This window comes from Pseudochaenichthys georgianus, chromosome 15, assembly GCF_902827115.2.
Source record: "Pseudochaenichthys georgianus chromosome 15, fPseGeo1.2, whole genome shotgun sequence".
NCBI classification, from domain to species: Eukaryota; Metazoa; Chordata; class Actinopteri; order Perciformes; family Channichthyidae; genus Pseudochaenichthys; species Pseudochaenichthys georgianus.
This window is the reverse complement of record NC_047517.1, coordinates 35310916-35326008: the sequence shown is the minus strand read 5'-3', so window position 1 is coordinate 35326008 and position 15093 is coordinate 35310916. Positions and strand designations below refer to the sequence as shown.

The following is a 15093-nucleotide window of genomic DNA, read 5'->3' as shown; positions in this document are numbered from 1 at the left end:
TGTTTACATAACAGGAGGGGGGGGGGGAATGAAAGGATGGAGACAGAGTGGAGGAGGGGGGGCAGCTCGTGGGCATTTTGGTGAGATCACTTGTTCTAACGCTGGTGCTGAGGTCACTCTGTGGGTCCAACACACTTCTGAGGGCGCAGCATGACACACAACGCTCCTGCTGACCGCTTTTAACCTTCATTTGTGGCTGGAAGCTTTGCTGATGTGTGCTCTCCATGTGACGCACTGATGCAGTGACACACACATTAATATCGGCCAGAGAACAACACTCCTATGGCCGACAAGCTACTTAACCAAAATGCGTAAAAGTTTGAGGAACACTGTTACATTTAGTTCATTTCGATCGAGAAACGTACGGTCACCTTCTTCTCTAATCATCAAGCCGCCGACACGTCAACGAAAGCTAGAGCAACTATTTGTCTGATCAGTGAAGTTTTAACACTCAAATTGTAGTGATGTTAACGTCGCTGGTGGATTCGGTCCATGTTAACATCGACACTCTCACCCTGGACCCAGTTAGGATCTAATTAGACACAAAGCAATCATTTATCAACACAACAACAGCAGGGGTTCAGACACTTTCCGCATTTATTATACTTCCACAGCAGGCTCACTGAAAAAGTGTGTGTGTGTGTGTGTGTGTGTGTGTGTGTGTGTGTGTGTGTGTGTGTGTGTGTGTGTGTGTGTGTGTGTGTGTGTGTGTGTGTGTGTGTGTGTGTGTGTGTGTGTGTGTGTGTGTGTGTGTGTGTGTGTGTGTGTGTGTGTGTGTGTGTGTGTGTGTGTGTGTGTGTGTGTGTGTGTGTGTGTGTGTGTGTGTGTGTGTGTGTGTGTGTGTGTGTGTGTACTGCACTGTGAGGCATTCCTATATAAACTGGCTTCAACCTTGTGTCCGACAGCAGAAGGGCGAGCAGCTGTCCACAAACCAACCTGCCGCACATTATTTATCTTCACTTCATTTATAATAAAAATGGCCTGGTGTTTACGGCTTTGTAATAAATAACACAAATGATATTTCTTTTAACCTCAAACATGTATTTGTGCCAGATTCATGCTCAGCTAACGATGGAGCTTAAAAATACAAACAATCTAAGGACAGGTCCGAGTACAAACCATTGATTTTGAAATCGTAAATTAATTCGACTGAACACTTTAGGTACCAATACACTCACGCACACGCACGCACGCACGCACGCACGCACACACGCACGCACGCACGCACGCACACACACACACACACACACACACACACACACACACACACACACACACACACACACACACACACACACACACACACACACACACACACACATTAGCACAGATAGCTTTTTGGCAAACTTGCTGAGACGACTTTTTTCCACCCTCATTCAATCAGCAAGTCCTTCAGCTGTTCACCTTCACTAATGCAGGGCAGTTATCCCATTTAGAGAGCTGTGAGGGGAGGGGGGGGGCAATACTCTACATTACAGAGCTGAAAGGGGTTTCTCTAAAACAGGGTGTCTGCAGGAATCCTGAAGTCAAATGTAAGACCTTTCAAGACCTCATGGCCACATCGTTTTAACCGGTTACCTTGGCGACACACTTTACCTCACATTGACTATATACAGTATTGATTGTCCTTCCTCCGTATCTTCCAACCATTTGGACGCAGACTTGCATTTCCCCATAACGATGTTGCTTAGCAACCGGCGTAAACGGACCTTCGCGCGCCATCAAGCAGTGAGCGTGCGATGTCCTGTTCAGATGACGTCACATCCAACGGGATGCCATCAATAAACTCCACAGAATCACACTACACACCTACGCCATGATTACATTCAGGCAGACGGTAGAACACAACCTCTTTGGACACTTTATATACTTATTGAAAACAAGCTACAAAATGTAAAACCTTGGAAAATGCCGTTTAATACTTTTTAAGAGCCCGCGGACACCCTGCAAAATGCCTGGATGTGGTTAAACCCCAACTGACATTTTTTGCATGTGCAAAAGTGCATGCAGGAGAGCAGAATGTTTTTTACTGCAGTACAAATGTTGTTTTTGACAGGAACGCCAAGAAATATAGAAAAGCAGATCATTTAGTTAAATAAACCATTTGTGAATGTTGGAAATATTAACATATTTTGTTTTGCAATTTCAACACTCTGAAGTTATTGGAGATGTTTCGATCACACAACCACTGGAATCTGTTTATACAAAGAGTCTATTACTGATATGGATAGGTAACAGTGGTCTTTATCTGCAACCGTGCAGAAGTGCTTAAACGAATGAAAAAATGCAAATCCGAAAAAAACTCTCATTAGTATTTAAAATGTAAAATAAATGTCATGATAGAAAGGACTCGGCACAGCGCAGGAGAGCCCTACCGGCGCCCTGCGTGATTACAGACTTAATGGACTTCTCTCCTGTGTGCATTCAGCATGACAATTATAGCCCATCATGTTCCGTCACCGAACATAATCAAACTCAGTGCGTTCCCACAGCCGACTATCTGAATTGTGAATCAGCTGTGCATCAGTAACTTCCTGTAGTGCTGGATAATGCACAGTGAGCAGGAGCCGATAGCAGAGCTGCTAATGTGGCGCTGCAGAGGCTTCAGAACAGCTGGGACCCCAGATAAAGAGACGGGGGGTTCAGGTGAGAACGGCTGACTGCGCTGCGGTTGACGATGTGTTGGTTGTGAGTGAGGAGAGGTGGAGAAATCAAACACACCACCAACCAACAGAGAGCAATCAGACCAACACCACAGGTGGCCACGCTGACAAAGTGTGTGTGTTTTGATTGGCTGAGAGGCGCTGACGTCAGTTGGAGGATCCCCTTACACGGTCCTGTTACACACAGCGCTGACAGCCCAACCTGTTGCCATGGGGACGGCATCCCGATAACCTCGCAGTGGTGTTAAGCTCTGACTGAACCCCCCCCACCCCGCCAGAGACAGAGCTGCTACCAGAGTGAGTGTGAGATAAATGCTCGTGTGGAGTTCAAAAGTACTTTTCGCCGCCCTCAAGTGGAAGATTAAATCACTAGTTGTGGCCTATCAGCTGCTGTCCCGCCTCTTTTGTGTGTAAATCATTATTAAGAGAACCTACAAGTGCAAGTCCTTTCCAAAAGCAGCAGTCCTTTATAAATGCTGATCTCAGAATGCTCCGTGAAAACCCCCCCGGCTGTGGAAGCAATTGAATTTCAGCGCTGAGTGAATGTGGCGCTACATGTTTTGCATCTTCTCACAATTTTCCCCCGCTGCTGTGCTGAGCGAGTCTCCCGCAGCGTGAAGACGTTTCCGCAGACCGAGATCTCCCTCCAGACGCCGGGTTTGGAGTCCTGGGTGAAGCCGTTTCGGGGGTGCATCACCAGCACGCCGTTTGTGGTGAGGCCGTCCATTTGAGCATCAGGCGTCTTCCATTTAGCGGCCTTCTCCTGAGGGGGGCAAATATATAGGAGGGTTATTGTTAAAGGCCCTATTAAACTGTTTTTCATCAATGTATTACAGGTGTCAGATATATACAAAACATGTCTCTGAAGTGTGTGGCTCCAAACACCAAACGGATCATTGCAGCATTACCCATAATCCCCTCTGTTTCAGCCCTCTTTCCAAAGTGCTGATTCTCTGTCTGTTACTTTAGATGAACATAAGGAGCCCCTCCCCACGCCCCTCTGAGAGACAGGTTAAAAATAACTCAATGGTGCTCTAGGAGGAGATTTAGGTGATAAGGTGGTGGGGGGTTACCTTGGTTGCTGATTGGCTAATGGTTAAACAAGACAAAAAAATCGTTATGACATCATAAAGCGAAATCTGATCAGCTCATTTTCAGACAGGTTTTTATAGAAATGGATCAGGACAAAAAGAGAGAGAATCTTTGTTCCTGAAACTTTCAGAGTCTCTTTCCATATGATTTATTTTGAGCCAACTGTCCCAGCACTTGCAACCAAACACCTCAACAGGAGCAGTTCCGTAAAAGTGTCTGAAACAGTAGAAGAAACGCAGCTCACCCCGAGGAAAATGTTCTTGGAGGAGTCGAAGCCGGCGGCGTAGATGCGTGCGGTGAAAGGCGGCGTGCGCTGGCACATGATGCGGCAGGCGAAGCGGGAGATGGTGCTCTGGACCGACTGCGTGTCTGCGTTACTCTGACTGCCCGCCACCGTGTCCGTCACTACAAAGTCTATCGGACTCTCTGTGGATCGACCAATCTGCAGAGGGGAGGTTGAGATGAATACGTTTCAAAATGTTGAGGTTATTATCTAGGTCCATTCTACCCCACAAGCCCTGCTAAGGTTTTAAACCACAGTTCCCACAATTCAGGAGTTTTTGTTTGGGAAGTGTACAGGAAGTATAGTGGAGGGGTTGGGTTAGGGGTTACATTGGCCATTACAAGTATGCAGTAAGTTATAAGTATTAGCTATTAGAAGTTTGCGATGTACCCATGAATATGACAATACTACTACACAAATCTACTTGACACTTATGCACATACATTTGTAACGGTACACGAAAATTCTGATTCTGCAAATAAACATATGTGTCCATTAAAGACATGGTGATTCTCAGGCTGGATAGAAGGGAGTCACGCTGGTCTAAAATATATAAATGCGTCATATCTCTGTCAATAGTTGATGCAAATCCGTCCTTTACTTTAACTGGTTGTAGGACTGAGGCGTGTTACCTGGTACATGTCTGTATTGCTGTCGTGTGTGTACTCCACCACCACCGTCTGGACTCGAGAGAGAGTGTAAGAGATGCTGTGCTGGTCTTTGTTGCTTATGGCCTGATGGGACAACATGAAGGAATACAGAGAAGATTAAGAGACACATGTTAAGACCTTTTAAATGCTCTCAAAGCAAACCCTTAATGTAGACAAGGATTAAACTTGATTATGCTTTATGACAAAACGTCTGGTCCTTGATCCTAGAACAATAGATACAGATAGGAAGGGTGGGGTGGGGGGAAAGTTCAGTTACACGGTCACTAACATAGCCTCAACATCTTTAAAATTAGTAAGGACCACCCAAAGGACAAATGAGGACTATCACTTCTCAAGACTCATCTAAAAGGCTCGACTGTGTGTGTGAGAAATGGTAAGTGTGTGTCCAACGCCCGCACTATTTACCAGATTTCTGGGCGGCCCTATAACTGACGATGGAAATACGGACATGTGCTTTCCAGGCTTTTGCTAAAAAAACGCTCAGTTACCTTCCACTGGACCGTTCACTTTGGTTTCCCTTTGGAATACCTTTTCAACTTCCACAGACCCTCGTACCTGCTCTCTCTCCCTTTTCTGCCAACTCAGTGAAGTGTGTGTGTGTGTGTGTGTGTGTGTGTGTGTGTGTGTGTGTGTGTGTGTGTGTGTGTGTGTGTGTGTGTGTGTGTGTGTGTGTGTGTGTGTGTGTGTGTGTGTGTGTGTGTGTGTGTGTGGTGCTTTAATATCACAGACAATAAACAAACAGGATTTCAATAAAGCCTTTGGTCTGGCAGCCCAGGCCAAACTCACTGAACTGGGTGTGTTTTATTTAATGTTGTCACACAAATAAAATCTTACGCCTCCCCCCTTTTTTTTTTTTAGAGGACAAAGGAATGCTGTTTTCTAACTAATGCAATGTATTTTCTTTATCACTCTATATGTTTTTTACATGTTTTATGAACACAAAAGCGTGTGTGTGTGTGTGTGTGTGTGTGTGTGTGTGTGTGTGTGTGTGTGTGTGTGTGTGTGTGTGTGTGTGTGTGTGTGTGTGTGTGTGTGTGTGTGTGTGTGTGTGTGTGTGTGTGTGTGTGTGTGTGTGATCACCTTGGCTGCCTGTGGAGAGCAGGCGATGTGAATTGTGCTGGGTTTCACCCCGTTTGCCTTCGGTCTCTTACCAAGTGCAAAGCGGCTCTTACGTCGGCCTCGGTCCCCGTTAGGCAGAGAGCCATTGTACCTGCACACGCACACACACACACACACACACACACACACACACACACACACACACACACACACACACACACACACACACACACACACACACACACACACACACACACACACACACACACACACACACACACAAAAACAATAGGGCATTATAGTCTGAGCAGTCGTATAATACATTGAAAAAACTGTGATAGCGGAAAATACTTGAGGTCTTTTAGTGCACTCCCTCCAAGCCTCAAAGACCATATGCACGCATATATACTGTACACGTACACACACATTTAGTAAACACACACCTACACACACTCACTGCAGCCTATACTTTTAATACAAGCCGTTTCTTTCAAACAAAAGTACATCGTGTCTCCATAAAGAACAAAGCCCTCCAAAAATAACCCCAGAAAGACTGAGAAATAAACACACAAAGAGACTCATTTATCCCGATGCATGGCTGAGGAGGATAAACAAGGCGTTCCCTCCAACAGAAAGGAGCCTCTGTGACTCCGAGAGCACCGTGACTGTGCCGTTTGTGTCCGTGAGAAAACATTTGTCATCTCTTGCTACCTTTAAGTGTTTTTCTGATTTAAAATGACCTGTCTGCAGCTGATTCATTACAGCAGAAAAGGCCAAGAAGGTAGTGTTCACACGCAAATAAAGATAGCCTATTCAACTTATTAGAAGGTCGCTGACAACAATATTAAGGGATTAACAAAAGCAAAACAAGGTATATAAATCAACTAAATAACCCTCTATGGAGAAATAAAGTGCACATGTTCTAAGGCAGCTCGTGGTTTAAACACTCTTGCTGTCCTTTCCAGGTATGAGTCAGTGAGCACACCCAGGTTACACATGGTTGTATTCCTTATTGCAAACACATGTTTAAGATAAGCCATTAACAGAGCGTAGTGATATACCAGGGGCGTTTCTTCCTATAGGCGGACTGTGTGGATGCATAGGGCCCCCGCGGCCAATAGGGGGCCCCCAAGCTGAAAGTTCAGGTTCAGCCTCAATATATTTGAGGAGAATTAAAGGTGGGGTAGGTAAGTTTGAGAAACCGGCTCGAGATACACTTTTTGTTATATTCCATGGAATGCATCCCGATAGCAATGAATGAATGAATATCTGAAGTGCTTTGACAAAAAATCCATAAAAAAAGTCATCAGTGGAAGCCGTGGCGCTGTAAAAAGCACGACCAATCATCTGAGCCGGCCCGGCTAAAGTAACTGGATGGCCTACCTGCCTGTCAGCCTTCCATCTGTGCACAAACTTATCTCGTGCCCTCATTGGTCATGTGCGCGTTCGTGTGTGTTGGAGGAGGGGCTCTGTGAGGAAGTCTGAAGGAAGTGGCAGATTTTTTCCGGCTGTGTATTTTCAAGTTCTAGTGCACTCGAGCTGGTTTCTCCAAAATTACCTACCCCACCTTTAAAGTTAGACGTGTTTAATGTAGACAGCCAAGCCCCCTCCTGTGTTCGGTGAAGCATTATATTTAAAAATCAAATGTAGGACTAAACTGCAATGATAGCAAAGCTGTGACTTGTGTTTTTGGGGTAATAAAGTCCACATCATCGTTGGGCTGTCACCCAATGAGTGACGTCTGAGGAAGATGAAAAATGTAAATTATATATTGTTGAGAAAATGCTGCATCTCTTGCATTTATTGACGTAGAGAAGACTTATTGTTTACCTTTTTAATATCATTTTTTGTATGTTTCAATTGCTTGGTTTTCGTGAAATTAGCCTGTTTTCCTTTTGAAGTATAACAGATTGATGCATCTCCACAGATCATCTTAAAGGCCTCGGAATCCCCCAATTGTAGTAAAAAAAACTAGGGTCCCCAAACAGCATCTTGCATAGGCCCCCCAAACAGCTAGAAACGGCCCTGGAACCACCTCTTTATAAACATTACCATATGCATTAAACATGGCTCACTACTTCAACATTGTTATGACATCAAGAAGCCACAGAAGTGATGGACTCCTCCAGCTTCACTAATGTAGCGCAAATATACTCAACAGTCAGATTCTGTAATAGATTTTTCCCCCAATCCATCAGACTGCTGAATATTAAGTAGACCAGTAACATAGAGATTACATTACGCTGTGTAAAGCGCACATATGTTCTATATAGTATGTCTATTTTATTTATATGTATAGTAAGTCTTTATATTTTAAACGCACACTTTATCTTTAATTTTATCAGCACCATGTCACTATTATTTATTTATATGTACAATTTTAGCAAGTTTTTATATTGTCCTGTTCCTGTAAGCCAGTACAACGAAATGTCGTTTTAATAGTACACTCTGTGTCTTGTTGAAATGACAATAAAGTATGTCTAAGTCTAACTGCAATGAAATATGTTGAGAAAACATAAAGATGAAATATGCATCCAACAGGCTTTTCTGTATTTAGCTAATGTTTGTTATTTTTCATAACAAAATGAACCTTTCTGCATATAATCCCCTCTCTTGTTGCTAAAATCTGTCAATTCTTTATCTATAATACAAAGCAAAACGGCCGGAAAAAAGGCTATTTAAAAGTAATAATAAAAAGTCAAAGTCGCAGGTAAGCTCATTCAGACGTAAAAGGTTCAACGTCTTAAACCAGGACTGCAGACACTGTGTAATGTCTGCAAAGGAGCATTTAAAAGAAGAAAAAAAAAAAAGAACTCCTGCTGCACAGCTGGAGCGTGTCTTTGACCAATCAGAATCTTGGAGTGAAACCACCCTTTGCATTGAGGGCGCCCAGCCTGCAGCGAAATGTCTCTGAGAGCAGATCTGTTGGGATCAAACGCCGCTCGGAGGGTTTATGAGTAACCATGGTGAGAAGAGAACACAGCCACAGCAACGTTTGGGAACAGTAACCATGGCAGGAGTGTAACCATGGCAGGAGTGTAACCATGGCGAAGTTCAGCCCGTATCCGGAGAGAGGGCAGGGCAGTCTGCTGGAGAAAGCCCAACGTTTTGCTGGCAGTTCAAAACCAGATTCCCATGGGTAACGTTTAATTATAAGTGCACATACATGTATCCAAATATGCTCACAACAATGGCCAACGTTTAATGTGTGTGTGCATTCACAGTTTGTTCCTACAATGAGTCAGGAAGGACCAGAGTTAGGAAAAGTCAGTGTGTGTGTGTACTGTATTCATCAATTCCCACAACAAGTGTGTGTGTGTGTGTGTGTGTGTGTGTGTGTGTGTGTGTGTGTGTGTGTGTGTGTGTGTGTGTGTGTGTGTGTGTGTGTGTGTGTGTGTGTGTGTGTGTGTGTGTGTGTGTGTGTGTGTGTGTGTGTGTGTGTGTGTGTGTGTGTGTGTGTGTGTGTGTGTGTGTGTGTGTGTGTGTGTGTGTGTGTGTGTGTGCGCGTTGCCTCCAAACACTAGTAAACTAAAGCTCAGTGTGCAGCAACAAGACACCACTTATAAAGTAAACCTATAAAACATAAAGACAGGCTATGAGTAATTGCTGGCTATGGCTGAGCACCTCTGTGTTTACAGGTTACCATTACAAAGGGTACTAGACCGAGGCCTTGTCCACACCTACACAGGTATTTCTGTAAAGGTAGCTTTTTTTGGCCTTTTTTATCCACAAATCAGTCAGCATTTCATTTGACTGAAAACTGATCTTTTCCTAAAGATTTTCAGAAACTCTGTTTGCGGTGTTTCCGTGTCGACAGGGATAAATTAGTTTTTGGCTTGTAACGTCAGAGTGTATGCCGTTATCTCGCCTGTGAAGCGTCACTAATGAGGAGTCATGTCGTACAATGGAAACATAAATACTCCCATGAAAGGCCGACGTGGACAGATTACCTTTCGAATTGGACTCTACCCATAAATGCAGTTAGTTACGCTTCAACTTTATGAGGAAAAAAAGCTGTGAGAATGGGCTAATGCTACATTAATCACCACTGTCATGACACTATAAGTGACCAACCACACACGTCGCCTATGTGTGTGTGTGCAAGCCCTCAATACGTAGCTCGCCAAGCAAATCCAAAATGTAAAAAATACACACACAAAAAAGGAAATGTAATTAAAAGAATCTACCCTATGCATAAACGAAACCTCAATCATAGCGAACTCTATCTACTTACTACAACTCTATATCTATCTAACTAATATTTATTGCACTTGACGCATACATATACGCATGGCGTAATTTCCACTGGGTACAGTTTTCGATCCCGTTTGTGTCCCCCCACTTTACAAATATGTTTATTATTATTTTTTTAACGCAAGCTGTCATCGCCATGGAGGAGCACACAGCCTCTGTGAGCGAGCGAGAAAGAGAGAGAGCGAGAGAGCACACCTTTATCTATTTAATATAGTTGTAAAATATAAAGTAAGAAATCATTCCAATGTGTCCTATAGGACAGTAAAAAAAAAAAATGTTTAAAATTGATTTGTTATTGGTTGTGATCATATTCTAAAGATTTTTGGATTATTGAAAAGTATACAGCTCCCTTTCATCTGAGTGTTGAGAGCTGTATCCATAAATTCATTTTGTGCTCAAAGTGCTCCAGATTGATGCATTTAACTTCAACATATAAACAAAAGATCTTCCCGGCGGTGCATGCCCCCGGACCCCCCTAGATGATGTGAGGTCCACCCCCAAATAAAGCATGTTAATATAATTAAATCGCATACATTTTCTTTTAGTAAACACTGAAAACGGGTCCCACAGACCCAAACAGCACACAAAGGTTAAAGGTAAGCATATAATAATGTTAAAATGTGCTAAATATATACACTGCAAAAAACAAAAAAAAAGAGGAGTAAAAGTAGCTCACGACTTGTTTTATTTTTTGAAAGTAGCTCTCATCCTAAAAAAGGTTGGAGACCCCTGTTATAGATAAACTAGAAAAAGGAATACCAATACAAAATATATGGTGTGAAAGGATGATAATATGTATTTCAATGAGCATCCTCCATATGTGAATGTATAACATTTTCGAAAATAACTGAGATTCTACTAAAGCAACCGGGTGAGGCTGGAGCATTGGACACTGCACCTCTTGAAAAAAGGCTCCACGCGTATACAGACAGACAGAGATGGATCTGAAGGGACTGCAGTGTATCCAGTGACGTCACGGTTGTTTAAAAAGCCACATGGATGTTGAGTCCCCCCGCCTGTAAACAGACCGTCCCCAGAGAAACGCAGCATTCCTCCGGATCAGGCTGCTAGCACCACTGGGCTTCAAACATGGTGATGTTGATCTGGGGTTAGCGAGGAGGCCAGACACAACACTGCTCTACGTGTTGATGGGGTTCTCGGTTAGGATTTGCCTTTGCAAGCCTGTTCTTGGTCACACGGGAGGCACACACAATTAAATCCAGACACTTGTTTCGGCCTGCTGGAGAACCAGAAGGGTGGAGCTCCATGCAGTTATGAAAACAAAGTGTCGTAGCACAAGTGTCCTTCATTAAGTAAATCAAAACTGGCCAAGCAAACACAATTACAACAAAGGAAACAGATTTCAATGCCAAAATGAAAAGAGGTGTTACTAACATATCCAGTATTATGGGAACTGTTTTTGTTTGGACTCAACAACAGTGGTTTAGCTCTTTGCAATTCAAGGGTTAGCCAGGTCCTATTATCCATATCCAGTCAGGGTGAGTCAATGATCACCGTGTCAGCCCAAATGCACATGGTCATCTAACCTGTGACACGACTCTTTACCTTTCACTCATCATGTATGTTTCTGTAGTATCTTACCCCCAATGGTTTCATGTTAATTTACACTGATGTGTAATGTGGGTTAGGGGCTTAACTCACACTGAGGCCACACACGTAAAGCATATTTTAGTTCTCACTTTACTTGGCAGCAGTGTGACTCCAGCAGAAATCAGCCCAACTGGTCTTTTAAAAAGTGTGACCTGACTTGGAATTTAAAAACTAGGAGCGGAAAAAGTAGAGCCAAGCGGGAAACAGGGGTTCTCCCTTGTAAAGGCATGGGGCAGCGGTTACTGCTCGCTGCCTTTTTCCACCAGGGAACATTTCCACAGTGTCGCTCCAGCACAACCCAGAACAACAAACTGTGAGTCAGCTGTGAAACCAACTGTGTGAGACAGGGCAAACGTGTGTGTGTGTGTGTGTGTGTGTGTGTGTGTGTGTGTGTGTGTGTGTGTGTGTGTGTGTGTGTGTGTGTGTGTGTGTGTGTGTGTGTGTGTGTGTGTGTGTGTGTGTTGTACGTGCACAAGAAAGTGTGTGTGTTTGGAGTCTTTCCGACATCTACATTCCTCTGTGAAGTGGGCTGGGAAGGGGAGTGGAATAGCCCTTTGGGGAATACACAGAAGACAGACAGATAAAGGAAGTCCTTCACTGTCCGTTGTTATTGGAGAAAGTGTGTGTGTGTGTGTGTGTGTGTGTGTGTGTGTGTGTGTGTGTGTGTGTGTGTGTGTGTGTGTGTGTGTGTGTGTGTGTGTGTGTGTGTGTGTGTGTGTGTGTGTGTGTGTGTGTGTGTGTGTGTGTGTGTGTGTGTGTGTTGTGTGTGTGTGTGTGTGTGTGTTCCTTACTAACGCAGGGTGGGGTTTTTCCTACAGCTGAGTATGTGGACTTGAGTCAAAACAAATCTCTGAAGGAAGAGATAGTGTTTAATCAAGAAGCGTGTTTAATCTCCAACAATCCAATCCTTCATCAATCCTATCTGTGAGGTCACCGAGGGCATGACCCTGTGCCACTGGACAATTCTTTATGTGGGTCGCGGACGTGTGAGTGAAGATAACAAAAATAGAATTTTTTGTTTTTGGGGAAGAAGTCAAACTGTTATTTCAACGCTGTGCATGCAGTCGGCGTTGGACTGGAAGTACCGGAGACCATAAACGGTTTTGAAAACTTCTGTCGCGTAGTGATAATCTTCTCAATAAAATATCTTTGCTGATGTTTTTTCGAGTCTTCTGGCCAATCAGAATCAAGATTGTTGCCGGAAGTCCCCACGGAGAATAACTTTGCGGTAGAACTCTTCTTTATACATCCATGGGTACAACTTCAGATAGAAATGAACACATAATGAAATATGATATTTTTAAAAGTGTACTTTAGTTCTGTGAAGGGATATAAGGGATATATGCACTGTACTTCACTTTAATTAATATTGTATGCTGAAAAGCGTATATATTACAGCACGATTTTGTTGAATAGATTTGAGTGGTTCATCAAAATGTTGGGTCGCGATTTATTGACAAAGTAAAGAATGGGTCCCGAGGCCTGACCAGTTGAGAACCACTGTCCTCGAGCACTGTATTGGTTTACATATCACGACTAACTTCTCAGAGGTCTTTGAGCTTTTGGGAAGATGTCATCGAGTTCATTGACAAATCAAAGAAGATCTAAATCCTTCCCATATATTCCCTCAGGGATCTTTAGCAGAGCAATGGCTCCTTTTCTCTTAGCCAACACCATTTCCATTGTTCTCAAACTATGATTTCTGTAATTAGTCTTCAGCATCTGCACCACTGTAATTACAGCTTTACTGTGTCCTAAAGAAAACACATTTAAATGTAATGTTTATGACCTTAATGCATCTTGATTATGCTTGAGGTCTCACAAGCCTGCAACATACATAAATCATGCAACACGTAAAACATTTGAAGAAGCCTATATTTCAACACTTTAATCGATTACATGCAGTCGTGTTTGGAACATTGCTTTCATGTAGGATCCCTTCAGGGACAATCAGCATAACACCGTGACCCTGCCAACAGGAAGGTGCCTCGAGTCTGTGATTCAAGATTTCTAAAGGTAGATTAAGAGAATAGAAATGTATTGCCGGGAGGTGTATTTGTTTTTTTCAAAAGTAACTGTCTTTAGTATACACAACACAATAACTCAAACCAGAAAGTATCCATGGGTAGGCACCATTTCCAGCAGAGACTGATTGAAACACTGATGGGACTGAGATAAATAACCTAACCTGCAATCAACACATAAATCATCCATATACCTTACAATGTCCAATACAGACCATCAGGGCCAAAACACACAGATGGCGTATTCTTAAGAACAAAAATGTACGATAGTAAGTCAAGATAAATTCCCAGGTGTGTTCTGGATGTAAATGCCTTGTTGCTTACCCCAGCACAATGAGCTCTCCATACTTCACTGGCACTTTGGTGGAGGAGGTGGTGGAGATGTTTTCCTGCTCCGGGGAGTACATTGGGCTCGGCTGATTGGAGGAAGAGGAGGAGGCGAGATGAGAGGTGAGATCCAACAGGGTGAGGGACTCAGGAAGGGGAAGAGGAGGGGAAGGGTGGGGGGGAGATGTGCTGATCGAATGGAGCACGGGGGGGAGAGGAGGAGGAGGAGAAGGAAGGGGAAGGGTCAGCTGAGCCTCAGCTCCACCCTCTCATGCTTCATGTGTCCGTCGCTCGCAGCACCGCTCGTCCTGCAGAGGGGCAAAAAGACAATCAACATAAACATTTGATCAGATATAGAAGACAAGTGTCTCGCAGTGAAGAAGCAAGGTGGACATTTTTTTCAGGATTTTCAGAAAGACATGTATTTTAGTTGATGTTTGTTTGATAGTGTTTGCAGTTTCTCATGACAACACAAATCATGCTAGCTTGTGGGGCTATGAGTCTGTGTGTACATTCTGCATGAAGAAAAGGACACCTTGTGCATATCAATAAGCGAGTTCAGCAGGGATGCCAGGGCAGGGGGCTCCAGCTAAAATGTGTTGTATATACTGTATAGTCAGGGGAAAAGATCATCGACAATCCCATCTCATAGTCTTTAAAGCCTAGACATGTTCAGATCTGTTCCACATGATAGACTCAAGGATGCAACTACTTGTGTGCTCTTTACTCCACACTCTTTACTAATTCTGTGTGTCCGTGAAGTGATGCGGTCATAATGCACTACACCTTCCACATAAAGCTTCTCACTGACAAGTGTAAAGAAGACAGCAGACATAAATCTGTTGACCTCTTCCCCGGGTCAATGTGGAGTTTTTTACGACAAGAGCACAGTAGAAGGGTACAAAGAGAAACTAAATTATCCATTTGAGCCATACAAAGCCTTCATTTAGATTTGCTTCAAAGTGCTTACGGCTCAGTAGGTAGTGGTACAAATGCTAAATAAACCCCCCACACCTACAAAGATTTGTTTGCAATGTTTCAAAGCATCAGGGACACGACTGAGGTCAGGAGGACATGTGGGTGATTCTTGGTGATTCAAAAAGACGCAC

At 43.5% G+C, this 15093-nt stretch overlaps 1 protein-coding gene across 1 annotated transcript in view; it reads right to left on the bottom strand.

Moving 5' to 3' along the window:
* peli1b (pellino E3 ubiquitin protein ligase 1b) overlaps positions 1-15093 on the bottom strand; it is a 42868-nt gene that overhangs the window by 1379 nt on the left and 26396 nt on the right. The window contains exons 2-6 of the mRNA XM_034100051.2: positions 13982-14292; positions 5790-5919; positions 4671-4772; positions 4000-4197; positions 3238-3426 (exon numbers count right to left, since the gene is read on the bottom strand). Of these exons, the coding sequence (XP_033955942.1) occupies positions 3238-3426; positions 4000-4197; positions 4671-4772; positions 5790-5919; positions 13982-14064 (702 nt within the window). The 5' untranslated portion in view covers positions 14065-14292. The remainder of the gene's footprint in view (positions 1-3237; positions 3427-3999; positions 4198-4670; positions 4773-5789; positions 5920-13981; positions 14293-15093) is intronic.